This window comes from Barbus barbus, assembly GCF_936440315.1.
Source record: "Barbus barbus genome assembly, chromosome: 25".
NCBI lineage: Eukaryota > Metazoa > Chordata > Actinopteri > Cypriniformes > Cyprinidae > Barbus > Barbus barbus.
In genome coordinates, this window is record NC_136753.1 from 29,238,684 (window position 1) to 29,258,680 (window position 19,997).

At 33.8% G+C, this 19,997-nt stretch overlaps 1 protein-coding gene across 1 annotated transcript; it reads right to left on the bottom strand.

Annotated features, from left to right (window-relative positions):
* Positions 1–144: 144 nt before the first annotated feature.
* Positions 145–19,299, bottom strand: itcha (itchy E3 ubiquitin protein ligase a). Its single transcript, XM_079376654.1, has 24 exons — positions 19,149–19,299; positions 15,326–15,386; positions 15,050–15,191; positions 14,334–14,458; positions 13,556–13,687; positions 13,371–13,419; positions 12,085–12,257; positions 9,672–9,861; positions 9,330–9,425; positions 8,438–8,612; positions 8,246–8,315; positions 8,041–8,125; positions 7,360–7,488; positions 7,074–7,146; positions 6,269–6,340; positions 6,101–6,189; positions 5,867–6,026; positions 5,640–5,773; positions 5,364–5,504; positions 4,428–4,548; positions 4,151–4,255; positions 3,928–4,024; positions 2,375–2,447; positions 145–1,791 (listed from the first exon to the last, which is right to left on the bottom strand). Exons 2-24 carry the CDS (start codon positions 15,348–15,350, stop codon positions 1,692–1,694), a joined length of 2,556 nt encoding a protein of 851 aa, XP_079232780.1. The 5' UTR covers positions 15,351–15,386; positions 19,149–19,299; the 3' UTR covers positions 145–1,691.
* Between the last annotated feature and the right edge of the window lie 698 nt (positions 19,300–19,997).

Genomic DNA, 19,997 nt, shown 5'->3' on the forward strand with positions numbered 1-19,997 from the left:
CTGAATAAATCTAATTCAACTGCTTTTTATTTAATCTTTTCATCAAAGCGTGTTCATCTGCATGCATCGTTTTTATATTTAGAAAAATACTTGGTCATTTTAAATATACAGACTAAATATGAAGAAAAGAAGCAACGCATTTTTTAATGAATTTTGTTTATTCCTTCAGCTGAGAATAAAATGGTATTTTTATATTAATCATCCAACTGTACACATTCACTTAAGAAAAATAAATATAATTCAAATCATTAAACCCAGCCTAACTGATGTTGATGTTATCTCAGGATAATTGTTACATGATTTACAGCGTTAAGAAAATAAAGAGGTAAGACGCTCATCTGGCCTTGACAAAACCCTGTAAGACATGACAACACGTAACATCACATGTGAGGCGTTTAGCTGGACACTTCCCGTCGCTGACCTCTATTGGTCAGTTCACTTTAAAATCCAAACAATGAAAATATGACCTAAAATAAAGTGCCCTGTAGCAAGCCATCCTAAAGAAACCAGCAGACACCCATTCCAACCCGATGGATTCAATTCATCACGATATGAACTCAAATCTGAATACTAAAAACCCTTTGTTAAAGAATCAAACTCATGCTGGAAAGAAACGCATATGACTCATATCACATTTATGTTTTGCATCTTAAGAAATAAACAGAATATCCATTATTTCAGTGCTAAATCTTCAGCATAACAACAAATGATGTCAACCAAATGCTGCAACATCTCAAAAACACACAGAAATGAATATCGTCCCAAAATAAAGCACATTTTCTTTAGTTTTGCACTAATTCCTCCCACAAATATTGTGATTTTTCACATTAAAGGTATAAAATGATCAAGATTTCTAGATTTGATCATACTAAAACAGCTAACTTATAGCATCAGTCAAGTGGTTTGTGATGAGAAAGTGAATATTTTAATTATATGGAGATGACATTAGATGGCATTTTTGGGATATTGCTTTGTTTATCCAACCATATGTGCATATATAAATACACTAGGTCACAGCTCACCCGAAATCAGCAGAAATTATATTTTGCATGAAGAACATAAAGCCCATTCTTTTTTTTCAGTAATGAGAATGAGATTTTCTTGCATTACAAGTCAATCTCAAGGGGAAAATGTGCTAGATTTTCATGAAAATAATGTAAAAACTCTTCATTTTCTTCATGCAAAACAATATTTCTAATCCTCTTGATTTTGAGGTGAAATATGACCTGTTGCATGTTTTCACTCTGCCAGTGTTTTCACTAATAAAGTGCAACCCTTTTCAACTGGTAAACCCATGTTTGTATGAAGGTACAGGTCTGCAGTGGCAATAAAACCCATATGAAATTGTGTCTTGCACTCGTCTTTACATGTGCACACAACAGAAGAGACACATTCAGACACATACCATGCAAACTCAATTTAACTTCAAGTTCTAGAGGACATGTCTGTTGCATGTGTATTACTACAGTGGAGATGGGCGGCAGACATGAAGAGGTTAATATGAGGGTCACACAGTGTGCATAGAGTGAGCCGCTGCATTGCTGTGCATCCATCATCGACTAAGGCAGGATGGTAAGAAAACCTAAGCTAATGGAGCTAGAGCATCTATCCCTCGTTCCCAGTTTGAAGTATGTTTGATATGACGGTGAAAGCTGATGGAAGGCATTGAAAGACGCTGTGGTGAGCATGCATCACTCCTGACCGAAGCCTTCTGTTTCTTCGATGGCAAACAGCAGCTTCTCCTTTAACTGCTCGTAGCTTTTATAGGGCGGCAGATCCAGACGGTTAAAGCTGGTGGGGTGAAAAATCAAATAGACAACGTAAAAGCTATGTTTCTATGTATTACACAGCCCTGCATCTTGATTTGCAAAAAAGGCCTAATATTGCCTAATGTGACAATGCTGAGTTCAAAAGTATCAAGTATCTTACTTCAAGAGTAGGGTCTAAAACAGTTCAGGAACTATCTGTGACGTAAGTGCACGCAGATTACAACCATGTGATCAATTCTCAGCCCATTTTCACATGTATGAATGATTCTGAAGACATTATTTTATGCCTAATAAGAGCCTTTGTCTTCAGAATCATTCATACAGATATGATTCATACAGAAGAGAATACAAGGAGAATACAAGACTTCTTCATTGCACAAATGGCTGCCTAAAGCAAAAAATGCTACAGCATGCATCCTATCGTGTGAGAAAGCTGTGACCTGTTGGAGCTAAACAGGCACTTTTAATTTTGGAATCGGCACCCAACATTAGTAAGAAATATAGGATTTCGCTCAGATGCTGCAGGGCAGTGTTATTAATTATTTCTTATTACTGTCAGTGTGAACAGGCCTTTAGTGAGTGCTGTACTTGATTTCTGATCTTACCATGTGTGGCTCCTCGGCAGCCAGTTTTCTTTTCCTACTTTCTCAATACAGAACTTTTGTGGCCCGTTGCTCCCTACAAAAATCACAACATACCTTCTAATAAAAAAACATATTCTTTAAAGTGCAAGAGAAAGGACTGGCATCGCATTTAAACCATTTACTTGCTTCCATACATGCAGTAGTAAGAGGAAGATACCATTTCATTTTGATGCATTTTGAAAACCTAATTTTACATATCTACTTGAAGTTCCCCAAATATATAAAAAAAAAAATGACAAACACTTTAACATGTTCAATGTTTGATTATGTTAATTATTGGTCACATGACATACAGGTAAACAAAATATTTTATCATTTTCTAGTAAGTTTTTTTTTATGTTGATTTAACATTTTTATGATTGAATAAATTCTTCACTTTCCATCAAACATGTTAAATATCAGAGACGGAATTATAGTTTATAATAATATTTTAAATTACTTTTTATATTTTCCATTTTTATTTTTACAGGTTTTTTTTCAGCTGCTTACACACATTTTCAAAACTTTGCCTCTTTTTTTTTAAACTTTACACACAATCCAAGAATTGCACAAAAAATGCAAAATGCCTCACAGCTCTTGCAAAATGAAGCACTGCATTCAAAATATCACAAACACATCTCAAAAGCAAACACTTGCAAACATCTTTGCCGTATTATTAATTCCTGTTCAATTTTGGTGTGTTACAGAATTGTGTGTTTGTTGTGTTTTGCAAAAAATGTTTAATGAAATTGAAATCTGAGTCAAATGCTGAGAATTAGCCTATGGTTTTGCAGATTTGGTGTGTGCTTCTGCTGTTTGAGTTTGAGTGATTTTGTCGGTAAGCAGCTGAAAAAAACTGTAGTTCAGGGTTTAGTAATTTAGTTGGTTGTTTTGCCTTTTTTATTATTATTTTTGTTTGTTTTACATGTCTACATATTTCCATTATTTTTTATTTAAATTTTGGTTATTTCAGTAAATATTTTAGTTCCTTGCCAATTAGATGGAAAAAAAGAGTTAATAACCTGGATCAGAACAGAAAGATACCTTTTTAATATACGTGACCCTGGAGCACAAAACCAGTTTTAAGTCGCTGAGGTATATTTGTAGCAATAGCCAAAAATACATGTATGGGTCAAAATTATAGATTTTTCTTTTATGGCAAAAATCATTAGGATATTAAGTAAAGATCATGTTCCATGAAGATATTTTGTAAATTTCTTACCGTAAATATATCAAAACGTAATTTTTGATTAGTAATATGCATTGCTAAGAACTTCATTTGAACAACTTTAAAGGTGATTTTCTGAATATTTAGATTTTTTGCACCCTCAGATTCCAGATTTTCAAATAGTTGTATCTCAGACAAATATTGTCTGATCCTAACAAACCATACATCAATGGAAAGATTATTTATTCAGATTTCAGGTGATGCATACATCTCAATTTTGAAAAATTGACCCTTATGACTGGTTTTGTGGTCCAAGGTCACATATATTACCAATGATTTAGTGACACTGTCAAACTTTGACTCTTACCCATAAGGTCAGCGAATCCCCCGACAGGAAGTCGGCACGTGCCGGTCACAAACTGCAGCAGACGCATTCGCTTCTCATTGTCGATCTCCTTCGCAAACTAAACACACACAGACAAAAGATGCTGCATCATCAGTACCAACATGACAGGATCGCCACATCTACGAACTTCTGGGTTTAATTTAACCAGTGGTCTGATGCTGAAGTGTGAGATTCACAGTCTAACCTGCCAAAACCAGACGATCTGTTTGCTGCTGCGAGCGTAGTGTCTGTAGATGGTGTTCCTCTGCCAGTCGCCCAGATCGATCTCCTGCATCCCACACAGCATCACCTACACCACAATTACACGTTCAGAGCAGATAAAACACATTGTCTCTATGGCCTCATTTACACCTGATATTAACAGCAGACACAAAATATAGTTGAAAATGTGACATTTGGAGGTCAGAGATGCATTTGTACAAAAAAAAAAGCCTTTGAATGTTATGAAGTGTAGTTTGTACCTCCAGCTCTTTGGCATCAAAGTATTGCAGGTACTGCTGCGGCAAAACCTCGTTAAAGCCCTCGAGAAACGCCTGAGTCTGTTCCTCAACCCCTCTGGACATCCTCCACTCAGCAACCAACCTGCAACACATCACTCGCTGATATTACGGCTAATAGTGCTGTAACTATACGCTGTTAGTCAAGATTCAAAATGCATGCAATCCGAAAATAGGTTTATTATAATTAATTTATTGTACAATTCCTAATTATAAAAAAAAAAAAAAAAAAAATCAATCTTTATAATTCTCATTAGATATTTTTACAGTTCTAGTGGCTTATTTGTAAATCCAAAAAATATTGTATATAATATTTATTATTAACATTATTATTTATTCATTTTAACATATTAATAACAATTATACATTATATTTATTATAAATTAACATTTAACATATTTTAAATTATTGATATAATTATATAATGTCATTGTATGTAATAAATGTAATTTTATATCTATATATGAAGAGTTTATTTGCAAAAACATAACTTTTTAAACAATTTCAAAAATCATGTTTTTTATTATGTTATCATGTTTTTGTTGTGTTTTATTGTGTTAGAAAGCTAGCATATTTTAGTTATTTGAGATTAACTGGAATGCACAATGATAAAACAAATTAAATTAACTCATATATCTATTTATCTCTCTCGTGCTCTCTCTCTCTCTCTATATATATATATAAAAATAAAGCAGCTAACTTTCTTTGTAAATATTTTAAATTATTATAATAATTTAAAACATATTTCTAATTATTTGTATATATAATATATGTTTAACTAATTTATAATTTAAAATATCCATAATACATATATTTAATATATAATAATTCTAAATATGATTTTAAATTTAAAATTGTGTCTATAATTGATCTGTGCTGTATAATCGAGGTTTTTTTTACCTGATATACTCCTCTTTATTTTCCTCTGTCACCTGAATGTTTCCTCCATCAGGTTTGAGTTCATGTGTAGTGACTTCTCCCAAAATCTCCTTATCCACCGAGAAAAACATCTCCAAGCCACATTCCTCTATATTATTATCCCTACAGAAAAACATTTCAGTTAGGACCAATAATGATTCTTAAGTTCCTAGTAATTGATTTCCCTAATTATCACAGTTGTAATCCCCAAGCCCCCACTGTTGTGTCTTATTATCTCTGCAACTCATTCTCACTCACTTGATCCAGATGAGCGAGTTGTAAAACTCCGGGTCGATGGACTCCAGGTCTTTCAGAGCCAGAGGTTTGTTCAGGATGCGTTTATAAAAAGGCAAAGAGAAGCCCGTGTCTATGAACTTCCCATGAAACAGAGCCTGTGTGAGAGAGAACACAAATAATACTCCGAACAGTTCAATGCATTTCAAACTAAGAGTCTTTAGTGGCTCCATTGTCCAGGTCAGTTGTACCATAGCAATGAACCGGCCAATGAACTTGAAGTATTTGAGGTGGTCAGGGTTGATGGAGGAGGCGGGGTTAATCTGCAGGCAGTAGTTGTCTTTGCCGGCGTACTCGAACAGACAGTACATGGGGTTCAAGACCTCGTGAGACAGCAGGAAGAACCATTCCCTATGACAGAAACACAACATTATTGTATACTGTATCAACTCAAGTCATCACTTCCTGTAAATAACGCCATATACCTGGCCACGCCTCCATAGTCAAGTCCCTCCTCCCCTGGGAAAATAATCCACAGTCTCCGTCTCAGATCTTGCGGATGGCAACCCATAATCTGAACAAATCAATTCACAAGCATTTAACTTCTGTCTGCATGCCACATGATTACACAAGTAAACCAGAATTAAGAGTACCTGCTGAAACGAGTCCTCGAACAGCGTTTTGCGGCTGACGTGGATCTTAATGTGCTGAGGCATTGCTAGTTGCTTTGGTATTAAAAACATATTTTATTATTAAATAAATCACACATGCAAATACTTTTATTGTTTGCTTTGGTACTATTTTCATAAGCCTTTTATTTTACTCATCTTTAAATAGATCAAATAAATGCATTTGTTTTTTCTTCAAATGTGACCCTGGACCGCAAAAGCAGTCTTAAGTCGCTGGGGTATGTTTGTAGCAATAGCCAAAAATACATTGTATGGCTCAAAATTATTGATTTTCCTTTTATGCCAAAAATCATTAGGATATTAAGTAAAGATCACGTTCCATGAAGACATTTAGTAAATTTCCTTCCGTAAAAAAAATCACTTTTATCACACCTTTTTTGCATAATTAATTTAGTATATTGTAAATGATTAATTCTACTAAAATCAATTATTGTATATTAATTAATCAAACCATTATTCTTAATTATGATTATTAATTATATATAATATATGAAGTTTAATGCATTTTCACTGGCAATACCGCAAAAAAGGTTGAATTAACAGCCATTAAAATAACTAGATTTATTTTTCTGAAAAAAACTTCAAACAATGAAGATTTAAACACTGACTCTGTAAAATGAATCATTTATAAGCCTAATGAAAGAACAATAGACAGCTTGATCAGTTTTGTGGAGTTCTGAAGATGAATGAAAACAGTGTCAAAGCAACTAAACAAAACTGTACGTTACGGAGCATTTTTGATTAATGCCACTTGTATGTGAGGTCCTACCTGACACCAGAAGCGGAAATAGTGCACTTTGGCTTTAAAATCTCGTACGTATGTGATCTGAGGGCCGTTCTCACTGCAGGTCCAATAAGACAGAAACAGAGAATGAAACTACACCAAAACCTGACTGTAAAACATTAATACACAATATTATTTAAAACAACCTGCAGCTGCAGATAACTTATGTGAAATATTTTTATTTCCGTTTACGTATGGCATTTTGAATGTATGCATCTGAGAATGTCACAAAAGACTTTCTCTTTATCAACAAGCTATTAAAAGGACTGACAGCGAGGATTTTCCTGTACGGGGATCGATGTACGTCGTTGTTCGCCTGTTGTGATCGACAAAATAGGGAATCCCATCCACTGTAAACCTCATCTCCCAACCCTCCGGCAAAGGCTTCTCATTCAACAACCTGACACACACGAAAAAAATTAATTTAAACAATTAAAACCAAAAAACAAACATATTACTGCGTGTCAGTTCATTCTGTTAAGTTTAACATGATTGAAAAATAACATCATACAGTAAGGAGACAGTTAGGGTTATTATAGTGAACTAAAAGTATCAAAAAATATTTTGTTATTAAAAATTAAGCTGAAATAAAATATAAATATTAGATGAAAAACTGAACAAAAATGAGAAATTATGGTTTGGCAATTAACTAAAAAATAGTAAATGGAAATAAATGAAAACAAAAAAAATAAAATTACAAAAGTGCATAAAATTACAAAAATTAAACTAAAAAAAAAAAAAATAGAAAACTAAAATAGAAATGTAAAAAACTCACAACAAAAAATATAATAGTAAAAAAAAAATAATAATAAAAAAAAATATATATATATGACCAATAATACTATATAAATATAACATTATAAATATATAAAATGTAAAAGCTGCGTATAAAAAGTGTATAAATCATTAATAAAATAAGACTGGCAGTGGTTAGTTTGTGATTGCGTCGCACCCTTGTGTTCGAGGGTCTTCCCATTGTGTGGATCTCGTAGCATGGTGAACAAAATACATCCTCCTATTACTGTCCGTCCGTTTCTCTGTGGGCCAAACCAGCAGACACACACAGCTTCAAGAAAAGACAGCGTGAGCTGCTCTATTATGAGGGTAAAATGTGATTTCCTCTTTCTGCCGCATTAAATGAAAGAGTGGTGACTCACCCCATCCAGGCGGCAGAGGACCCAGAGGGTCAAACTCTTTATTAGCTGTGGGCGCGAGCTGTTCCTGCAGCTGAAGAGATGAGCAGATAGAAAGAGCAAGGACAGCTCAGGTTCCTGACGTGCTTTCATTTAACATCCCTTGAAAAGAGTGTGACCGGCTGACTGTACTTTTTCTTTTATGAATGTACTCACTCCGTAGATGAATCTCTGGTTGAAGCGCTGCATGGCTCCCTGCAGCTGACTGCGCTGGTTCTGCCACTCCTCGTAGTTCCGGACCGACTCTAGTGTGGGTCTCTGCCATGAGGTGGTTCTCTTTATATGATCCACATAATACACACGGCCCATCGGGTCCAAGCGGCGCTCCCAGCTACCACAAAAAACACACAAGACTCTCTAAACAACTGCTCATCCAGGACACTTTCTGACCTTGGGTTTTATTCAGCTATACTTTTTACATTTATAATACATTTTTAAATAATCATAATAATAATAATAACACTTATTGTTATTATTATCACTACATAAAAATTAGCAATGATTTTTGATCATGACTGATGATGAAAAAACAATGATAATAATTGTTATTATTATTAAATTATTATTTCAGTACAATTAACAGGTAACAGGTCAGAGAATAAAAAAACTCAATAATAATATATACTTATTGTAACAATTAATATTAATAATAATAATAATAATAATAATAATAATATGTCATTGTTATTCTTATTAATATTATATTATTAATAATAAGAATGATAACTACAACGACAACAATTATTATTATTATAAACAAAAAAACATTGTTATTGTAACTATTAATATTATTATTATTTAAATATAATATCTTTCATACATAAAATTCAGCTAAAAGGTCTTAAGTCAGAAAATAAAAATCTTTAGAAAGCATAAAAACAATAAAAAGCATGACATTTAAAAAAAACATCAATAAAAATACAATGACTAAACAGGCTTAAGCTATACTAATCGAAAGTCATCTTAAATAATTTAAAACATATATAAGCAGCAAATTGATGAATCTGTAAAACTAAAACGTGACCTCTAAAGAAGACAGCATGGTTACCCTGGTGGTAGTGGTTCTGGTCTTTCCCATGTGGTTCGTTTCTCGATGTGATCCACGTAGTACGCACGGCCGTTCTGATCCACTCTCTGCTCCCAGCTACACATGAGAAAACATATCAGACTAAATCCACACAGGCTTGTTATTAAACAGTGTCTTCATTTTCACTCAGTCATCTTGACATTTAGCAGCATTAAGAGCAGCATCTGCTCTTATTAAAGGCTTCACATGGAATCATATGGGAGCTTAAATTATATCTTGTAAATTAGAAAATAACAGATCTACATGTTTTTGATTTTATGGGGACTTGCTTGTAACTTCCTTCACTGTAATTGTATCACGTACCCAGGAGGAAGAGGGCTGTTAGTGATCAGTGAAGCTCTGGGTGGCGTTGGACTGGCCCTCGGGGCCTGGTTTGACCCTGAACCCGAGCTTGACCCCTGACTCTCTGTTTCTCCGTTCACACACACCCGTGGAGATGTTTCCGGGCTGGGAGCACTGCTGCCGTGAGTGGGAGTCGAGCCAGCAGAGGAGGCTAAAAAACAATGCATGCAACTTTGCCTTAAAGGCTGCATTTACACTGACACAAAAAAAATCTAAAGATCTGACACAGATCCGAATTTGTTGCACATGTGTAAACACAAAAATCCGCACGAGATCCGATTTTCTCGCATTAAATCTGGGCCACTTCTAAATCTGGATTTTAATCATTCACATCTGATATCTGGACATCCGACCTAAGTCTAAACACACATATCTGCTTCCCCGCAGAACTGCCAATGCGAAGGCGGCACGTTTGCCCATAAAGATAACGTTTAAATGCCAGCTTGCTGCATGCGCTCGTATTGAGGTGGAAACGTTGTAAGAAATTGCACATTCAAGCTGGTTTTCTACCCCTGCGCCTTGAATTTTAGATATACAACCGCTAAAAACTACATTATATTTCTCAGCAATGAGGTGATAACTTAGCAGTTTTTGTAACTAAACCAACAAGCTTGCTCGTAAACTTCACACTCGTTATCGCTCTCTCTAGTTAATATATTTGAATTAATTTCAATAAATATCAAAAATTTCTAACAAATTAAAATTACTGTATTTTCCGGTCTTTATCCATTCAGTGAGATTTTGTGCTGTAAAACATGCATGACAGCCATTGTACACGCTGGAAAATAATAATAGCCACTCGACGTGAATTATATAAATGATTTTAATAGCATGGCCATTCAAAATATGTGCACAGTAAAGCGATCACTGCAGACAATCATTATGGGCGGGAATTCATGTAAATGCCGATATTAGATACCAGTCGCGTCTACAGTGAATGTAAACTAGGGCCGTCAAAATGGCTGAAAAACTACATTTGAATTTTGCACTTAAATATTATCAATATTTGAATTATATTCAAATTTAAAAGGCATAATTTCAGTTCAGCGTTTGGCTTCTCTCCTGAGCCCACAAGAGGGCGCATCGAGCAAAATATTACTAAAGCAATAAAATAACATGACTATCTGTGAAAAAGTGCATAATATTTAGTTATAATATAAGTTGCTTAAACAATTATAAACAAAACAGCATCATGTATGCATAGTTTAATACAAAGGGTTGAAAGCCTATCACACAGAGTACTTTTTTCATTTAAAAACATGTGATGCAGTGGGATGGAAAAACCCCCACCATAAAGTCCAGAGACATGCTTTTTAAAAGCTGAGCTTGGTTTAATTTGACATGCTTTCTAAACATGCTGCTCTCTTGTGTGAGACGCGAGTGCAACGATGATACATGTCCCGATAGAAAATGCACAAAATATGCATTCTGTGTGAACGGCTTGGTTTCAGTTTTGACGTAAACAACATCTTCACTGCATTGATCTTCTCTTTTTCCTCAATATTTTGAATGAATAACGCAGCATTGCCGCATCTAGTGGGTTCAACTGGACACGCTAACAATAACATTAAAAAGCAACGACACTTACATCGTCATCGCATTTCGTGCGCCACTGATAAGGCTGTCTGATGCACACCTAACATTCGAATGCAACGTTTTTGTATTCAAATGTGACCCTGGACCACAAAACCAGTGATAAGGGTCAATTTTTTGAAATTGAGATTTATGCATCATCTGAAAGCTGAATAAATAAGCTTTTCCATTGGTTTGTTAGGATAGGACAATATTTGGCTGAGATGCAACTATTAGAAAATCTGGAATCTCAGGGTGCCAAAAAATCTAAATATTGAGAAAATCTCCTTTAAAGTTGTTCAAATTAAGTTCTTAGCAATGCATATTACTAATCAAAAATTAAGTTTTGATATATTGTTGCTCTTTTGTTGGTTTTGATTGCTTCTTATGTCCTCATTTGTAAGTCGCTTTGGATAAAAGCGTCTGCTAAATGACTAAATAAATAAATACATAATAAATAATATATTTACGGTAGGAAATTTACAAAATATCTTCATGGAACATGATCTTTACTTAATATCCTAACGATTTTTGGCATAAAATAATTTTGACCCATACAATGTATTGTTGGCTATTGCTACAAATATACCTGTGTTACTGATGACTGGTTTTGTGCTGCAGGGTCACAAATGTGGATTTTAATTTTTTCAAATTCTACGAATACTTGAAACTTGAATATAAACAGGCGGGCCAAAAAATTGATTTGGTCAAAAGATTGGATTTGTGCAGCCAAAGAAGCCTTAAATCCAAACACAAATGCTATGAAAATGCAGGATGTGAGTCCTCTGGTAATGTTCCCTACCTGTGGAGGAAGTAGGTTTATGCGGTGAGGTGGGTGGCAGCCGCTGGGGTCGAGGTGGCCGGGGTGGTCTCAGAGCCCCTGCGGATGGAGAGGCAGACCCCGTACTTCCCACTGCGTGACCGTTGGGCAGCAGCGCTTCATCAGTGATATCACTGGATGGGGAAGAATCTCGACTAGACCAACGACAAACAGATACAAACGTCAAAATTCAATTAGTGCAAAGACTGAAGTTTACTCAGCATGAGTCAGGAACTTAAAACAGGTGATTTTCAACTTAGACAATAGCTAAAAAAATATTTAATGTCTAGAAAATTTCTGTTTCCTGTGCATGACACATAAGCTTTATATTCCATAATTCAACTGCTAACGTTCAAAAATATGGCTATAATTTTTATGCATCTGATTAAAATTAAGTAAATTTAGTAAGTAATGTGATTGTGAAAGTAAATTTAAATAAGAATGGATTATAGCTAAATAAATAATTTTACAAAAACATTCCTGCTACTTGTGCATGCCAAATAATTTTTATATAATAGCCATAATCTAGCTATTAATATTCCGTAATCTGGCCATCATTATTTATGCCTTTTTTGAAACTGCATTAAACTGAAATAAAAAAAATAATTAAAGCTAAAAACAAATATTTAAAAAAATACATAATTTGTTTTATTAATAATGTTTTATGTGCATGACATAGAAATTTTATATTCCACAATTAATCTGCCAACATTCAATAATCTGGCCATAATTTGTTATACATCTTATTAAAACAGAATTCAATTGAAATAAAATAAATTACAGCTGAATAGAAATTTATCTGCTAACAACTAATATTCAATAACAGCAGCTAACTGAAATAATTAAGTTGAAGTACTAAAATTACTGAAATTAAAACTTAAATAAAAATAAATTAAATCTAAATAGAAATAATGTTTTTAAAATTAAATCTACAAGATTCCTGTTTTATATTTCCACAATTGGTAACACAATTTCCACAACTGATAACATTCAATAATCTGGCCATAACTTTTATGTATATTATTTTAAATCAAAATAATAAGAATATATAAGAGCAGATAAAATAAAAAAGCTTTTTTTTAGCTTTTATGCATCAAACTATGCATTATGATCTATAAAGCATCAAGTGCACCGAGTAGTCAAGATATTTCCCTGGAGAACTAATTTCATCAAGAAAACAAACAAAAGCAAAGAAGAAAGATTCAAGCTCTTTCTACACATATTATGGTAATATTCCTTCAGAAGTGAAATTGCAATTTTAATTTGACCTTCCTGTTATGTCCCCGTTCAGTTTGGATTCTCCATTTACAACAGCATCTGTGATTGAAGAGAAACCATACACAATGTGATGTGTGGGAAATATATATTTCATTTAAACAGCACGGATCTCAATCTCTCAACTGTTGTTGCAAGCAAGCCGAATGTGTTTGGAGGGGATAAAGAAGGTCTCAACTGTGCTTTTGTTCCTCAGAAGCAAAAGTCTCGGGATCCACCTGCAGTCCATCCAGACACACTGAGAGATCTCCAACCACCTGCGCATGCTCTCTGTCTGAACTCAACTGCAGCGTCTGCACCACCTCACAGACTGAGACACACAAACACAATCTTTACAATAACACCACTTACAGAACTGAAAAATGAATATTAATGCAGCTTCCTGATTGATCAATGAATTTCAATGACATTTCCAGGGTATATTGAATAAATAATTTTGTTTCAAAACATTTCATGAATGACTCATTCTGACTGAGTTATGAATAGATTTAAAAGATTTAATAAAAAGAACTGACTCGCAAGAATGATTTGCTCACATATCAGTTTGCAAGCATGTTTTACTACAAGAATAGCAATATAAAGCTGATTAAATAAATGTAAGCTTTTAAAGCATACTCATAGAAGCTGACCTGGAAAGCTAAATTGGCTTCACAAGGTAAACAAGCTCACGGTGACACTTCAGGTCACAAGAAAAGGAAACGTTAACCTGGTTGTGGGCTACTCAATGCCTTCAGATTGCATTCACTCAGTCTGCAGTTCTGTAATTCACATTAGCTGTGAGTAGTTACATGATTTCCATGTGACCAAAGTATCTGAAAAGAGTCTTTGTTTGGTGCTATGAGTCTGTTCACCTGCGTTTCTCCATTACAAAGAGGCAATAAAACACTGTAACACACACTAAAGAGACCTGACTCTGAATAATGAGATTCACACAAGTGGAGAATATGGAAACTCACTCTTCATATCGTTGGCTTTTAAGGTCTCGCTGACCTCCAGAGCGGCCATGCCCAGAAAAATGTCCGATTTAAGTGTCTGGTGACTCCAAACCCGGAAAATTAACTTGCTGAAAGGGGTGACGATCCTATAAGGAATATGATCAACAGAGCAGCATTGTTACTGCTACTTGAAAATAAAACTATTAAAATGACAATTTTACATAATTAAAATTAAGCTGAAATAAAATATAAATATTTTTTTAAATAAATAGAATTAGAAATATTGCCTTAAATTTAAGTTGAAATATTCAATTATTAAAACTAAAATAAATATAAATAAAAAAAGAAATATTATAAAACAATACAAATTACAAAAACACACTTTTTTAAATAAAACAAACAATTAAAAAATACAAATATTGCTTTAAATTTAAGTTGAATACTAAAATTACTAAAACTAAAATAAAGCTTAAAAGAAATATAAAAAATAATATAAATGACAAAACACAAAATCATCAAAACTTAATAAAACTAAAAATATAAATGAAAAGGGAACATATAAAAATAAATATTAATAAATGCTATGAAAGAATTTAAATAACGGCAAAAAATCATTAAACTTTAATATTGTATTTATCAGAATAATATAATTTTTAGTCTAGAGAGAGAATATAAATATAACAACTATTGATCCTGGATCTGTTCTGTAACTCAGCAGTGATGCATTTCATTCTTACACAGTGAGAGACTGTTTCCATTTGGGACTGTGTGTGTTGGTGCATTTCTCCGTCTTCTTGGACTGGCCGTCCACACACACCTCAACATAAGGACTGGGCCCAAACCAATTCTTCTTATTGTCCCGAAGCTTAGCGGACAGAACTGACAAAAGATGACAAATATAATCACAGATCTATTAAAAGTATAATAAAATGTTAGGGCTACATTGCAAAGAAAAACACAGTCAGCAAATGTCTTGCAATAACATAAAATAGAGATCACTTTGTAAAGCTCACCTGTTATTTGAAGTTGAGCCTTCATTGTGTGGCCATTAAAAACACTTGTTTTGGCTCAAATCTGGAATACACAAATTAATATACAGATCAATATTAATTCGGTTAAGGTTCATCATCACAGAAACTCATGAACTGAGAAAGAAGTAAATAGTGGAGAAAGCCAACTCACTTCATCAACATGTAACAGCATTTGCACCTATTTTACTTCTGTAATGTGGAACAGTTATGAGCGAAACAGGATATGATGTCATGTTGACTAAGCCAACAAAGCCCACTGTTTTACATGGACTTTACTGGCTGATCTGTCACCAAACGTACTGTATCGACACATCTGATTCCTGATCAGTGCTGTATGTCGTTTAGTGCCGGTGTGTGATGCATGTCCTCGTTCTGTCTGCGGTAACAGCTAATCTCACAACAGAAGTCTCCAGTAATCCTTGGTAGATTACAGATGATGTAATTCTAAGAGACTTCCACATCTCTCAGTACTACAGAAATCAGTCTGTCCACTGAGAGGAAGTGCTGATAAACAACACAGACATTTACAAAGAGCCCATTCTACTGATGAAGCAAAGAGAACAAACTGAACTTCAAATCAATTATTGATTTGGGACAAACTGTAAATGTCATGAAATGCTAACTTGTAAATCATTTTACTTGTTCAAGCAAGTCATTTCATCAGGAATCAAAAATAACTTTTTTGTACAAGGGTACATGATTTGTACTTGCTCTACTGATATTTTCCACCACCAAAAAATAAATAAATATATATATATATATATATATATATATATATATACACACACACACACACACACACATACATATATATATATATATATATATATATATATATATATAAAATAACAAAATAGCTAAGACAATAATTTATTAAATCCATCCTCCACTTATAATTTAATTCCATGCAAGCCTATTATATTTAACTAAAACCATAAATAAACCCATTTTTGTTACTTGAAGTAAAGCAAACCTTTTTTTTATTTCAGCTAGTTGTCAAAGCATATTTTTGGGATTTAGTTTAACGTGATGTACTAAAATAACTAAAACTTAAAAAAATTACAGGCTAAACTATAAAGACATATATAAAATAACAACTTAAAAATGACAAAAACACACAACAAAATTACTGAAGATTTGAACTTAAATTACTAAAACTGATTCAGAATATTAATAAAAATCACAATTTTAACAAAACTTCACTTACACTGGCAGAATTCACAAAAATCAAGTTCAATATATTTCGTAACTAAATGTGAAATTTTTCCAGGCATAAAGACACAATTAACCATCTACTGTAAATAAATAAATACAATGTACTGATAACACAATACCAGCCCAAACTGACCGCTCTGATAACTGGCCTGATATTCTCCCACATTAGCCTGTCCATCCTTTATGTTTCATGTGGACTAAAAACCACTTTAAAAGATATAGGCTACTTTCTATCGCAATAACATTTCATCCTAATATCTTAAACAGGATCAAATGTTTTAAGAAGAGTCAACGTTATAGTTTCACCCAAAACAAAAACCTTGTCATTATTTCCTCACCCACACATCACTACACCTGTATGACTTTCTCTCTGCTGTGCAAGACAAAATAAATATGTTCTTTCTGTTCTTTCCCATACAATGATAGTTAAAGGTTACTGGAGCTGTCAAACTCCAAGAAGAACATAAAAGTATTACAAAATTCATCCATACTGTGTAACTTGTAGACTATATCGAATTCTCATTCAGAATGACTTGAAGACGAGTCAATTTTTGAGAGAAATATTCTGTTAAAAGTCTAAACTCTGTCAAGATGCCTGATTAACATTCATCCATCAGTTCCCCAGCGACACCAGCAGCGGAGCTGAAGGTTTATCAATAAACCAATAGACTATTACTCATTGAGACAGGCTTGATATTGCTCTAATCCATCTTTAGTATTTTCTGGTTTAATTCTGCCTGCTAGTGTATCACGGTAAAAGCTTGCATCAGCACACTATCAGAGGTTAGTTAACCACATGGAAAATAATGATGATTTTTAAGCACTTTATAAATTGACCAGTGATGATTTGACTAGTTCACAAATTAGCACAGGACCTGTTGAACGACTGTGGTTTCACTTTTAATAAGGCAAGACACTACAGGCAAAATCATTGCACTGGTACATTTTGAGATGTTGGCCTATTTTGTTTGCATAGCATGTCTCATGTTTCAGAATAGTAGAAAGAAAACCTCCAAACTAGACATTTCAGTGCATCTGTAGATTCCCAAAACTTACAAACACCAAACTTCACAGTTGTATTCCTATCTGTAGTTTGATGTGTTTTGCAGAGGGGTTTGTTCATATATCATTCACCTGATTTATAGAATTAGCTTTTTCCTAAAAACATGGTAAAAATGTGTTTTATGGCTGCTGACTGTAAATACCCCTCTGTAAATACTTTTAACTCTAATGTGTCAACATAAGTGAACCTGGCTTTATCCAACGTTCAGGTTTCTGTTCTGGAAATTGTATGCAAATGAGTGAACATTTAATTAGATAATGCCTCATTTGCATTTGTAAACATGAGATTTCAGAAAACTTGCAAATGAAGACTGTCTTAATGCAGTTATTGTTTTACCCTGTTCAGCTGTGGTGTCTTGCCTTAATATTTTGTAAAAATACATTACAATAATGCACTGTGATTTTACCATAGTAATAACATGACACTTTGACACATACTACAGAAATCACAATCCCATGATATATTCCAAGCACCTTGTAAATTTCGTGGCAGATAATTTTTCATACATGGTGTCAGATACTTATGTGTTGGGCAGTAACTAGTTACTGTAATATTATTACTTTTTGCAGTAACTAACTAATTACTAATAAGATTTCAGTAATAATATTACAGTTACCATCCATAAAACAGCTTAGTTAGTTAGTTTTGATGCCTCAGCCCCGCTGATTTAAAATCCAACAATCAAATAATCCCTAGATTTATTTTCAGGACTCGCACATGCATGTGATGTCCCCAGTGCAGCAGGCAAGCTTGGAATATGGAAATATTGCATTATATTGATTTTGTCAAGAAAAATTATGATTTGAACACTGATGTGTAAGTTTACTCTGGCATTACGTCCCATCCACATCCCTCTGATCAGCATGTGCTGCATTATATAACAATAAAATTAAACAGTGTCTTACAAATGTATGTGATAAAATGCATAATGAAATATAATCATATATGGGTAACGGAGAAATTCCAATTAGCTTCAACATGACAACACTTCTCCTTGAATGTCACTGTCAATCACTATTGAGTGTTTATAATAACTTCTGACTGAGATCCAATGTGGATTTTGGTCAAATGATGAGGAATAAATATGTTATTAGTAACATTCTAGAAGAATTCTATGTGGAAGATACAGTTACAACTTCTGTGGTGCATGAAGAAACAGTAATGTAACTAATTGCCGTTGCCGGAAAGTAATAAGTAACAATATTACTTTTGAAAGGAGTAACTAGTAATGAGTAATATATTACATTATTTGAGTAAACACTGGTTATTATGATACAGAAGTGGCGTCACGTAGCGTTTCTGACGGTGTCGCAGCTACAAAAGTCAGAAGTTTATGACTCAATTAAACACATATATGTCTTGGAAACTAATACTGATAGTTTCAGACTATAATTTACGTACATTAATTAACGAGCTGTCAAAACATCACCCGCTAGTCAGTCACCGGTCAAACGAGCTAGCGCGTAATCAAAACACGGCTGTTTTCCTTCGATGTTGTCCTCTATACGCGTGTCACTTATATCTTACCGTCTTATGATCGCGGGAAATGTATCTAGATCACGGTTTTAACGGGATCCGAGGTCAACTTCCCGTCGTTTGAATAAACTTTGCTCCATCTCAACCGGGAGACCGAGGGTCCGCCACCAGCACCGGCGCCATGTCAGAGTGACGTCACTGCGCAACCCCGTCACGTGGCGCGTCCATTCGTATAATGTTTTTATTTTATTTTATTATTTTTATTATTATTATTCTTGCTTAAGAGGAGAAACTGCAGGCAAAAACACAGTTTTTTCATGAGCCTGTCAAATTTGAGATTTTTAGTTGAGATAACTAATAGTTATCACCTTACTAACCCAGCTGATTGATTATATTGATAATTGCAAACATTTTTTGTATTACAAGTTTTCTAAAATGTTAGGTTTAGATATGCAAATGAGTCATTATTTAATTAAATATGCGCTGATTTGCATAAATTTATAGTATAAAAATTTAAACACTGGATGAAGTCAGTTTCAAAATTCTTGTTTATTTTATTTGTGTGTTTGTTTTTTGACATATTAGACTAGAAAGTTTTTACAGAGGGATTTTTGGTTATCTCATTTTTGTCACTCCATAATTCAGAAAATGCTTAGAACGGACAGAAAACACTATATTTTCACAGTTTGGGGGGGATTCAAATGTTGTATATGATCAAGCAAATTATATATAAACAAATCCCTCTGTAAAAACCTTCAGGATACAGACAGGAATAAAAATGTAAAGTTGTAAAGTGGTGTGTTTTTTTCTCCTACACTGAGTATTTATGGCTCAGTGTAGGAGAAAAAAAACTCATTTTGAGAAAACGGCCTTTAAAAATATGTGTTGTAATTGAAATCT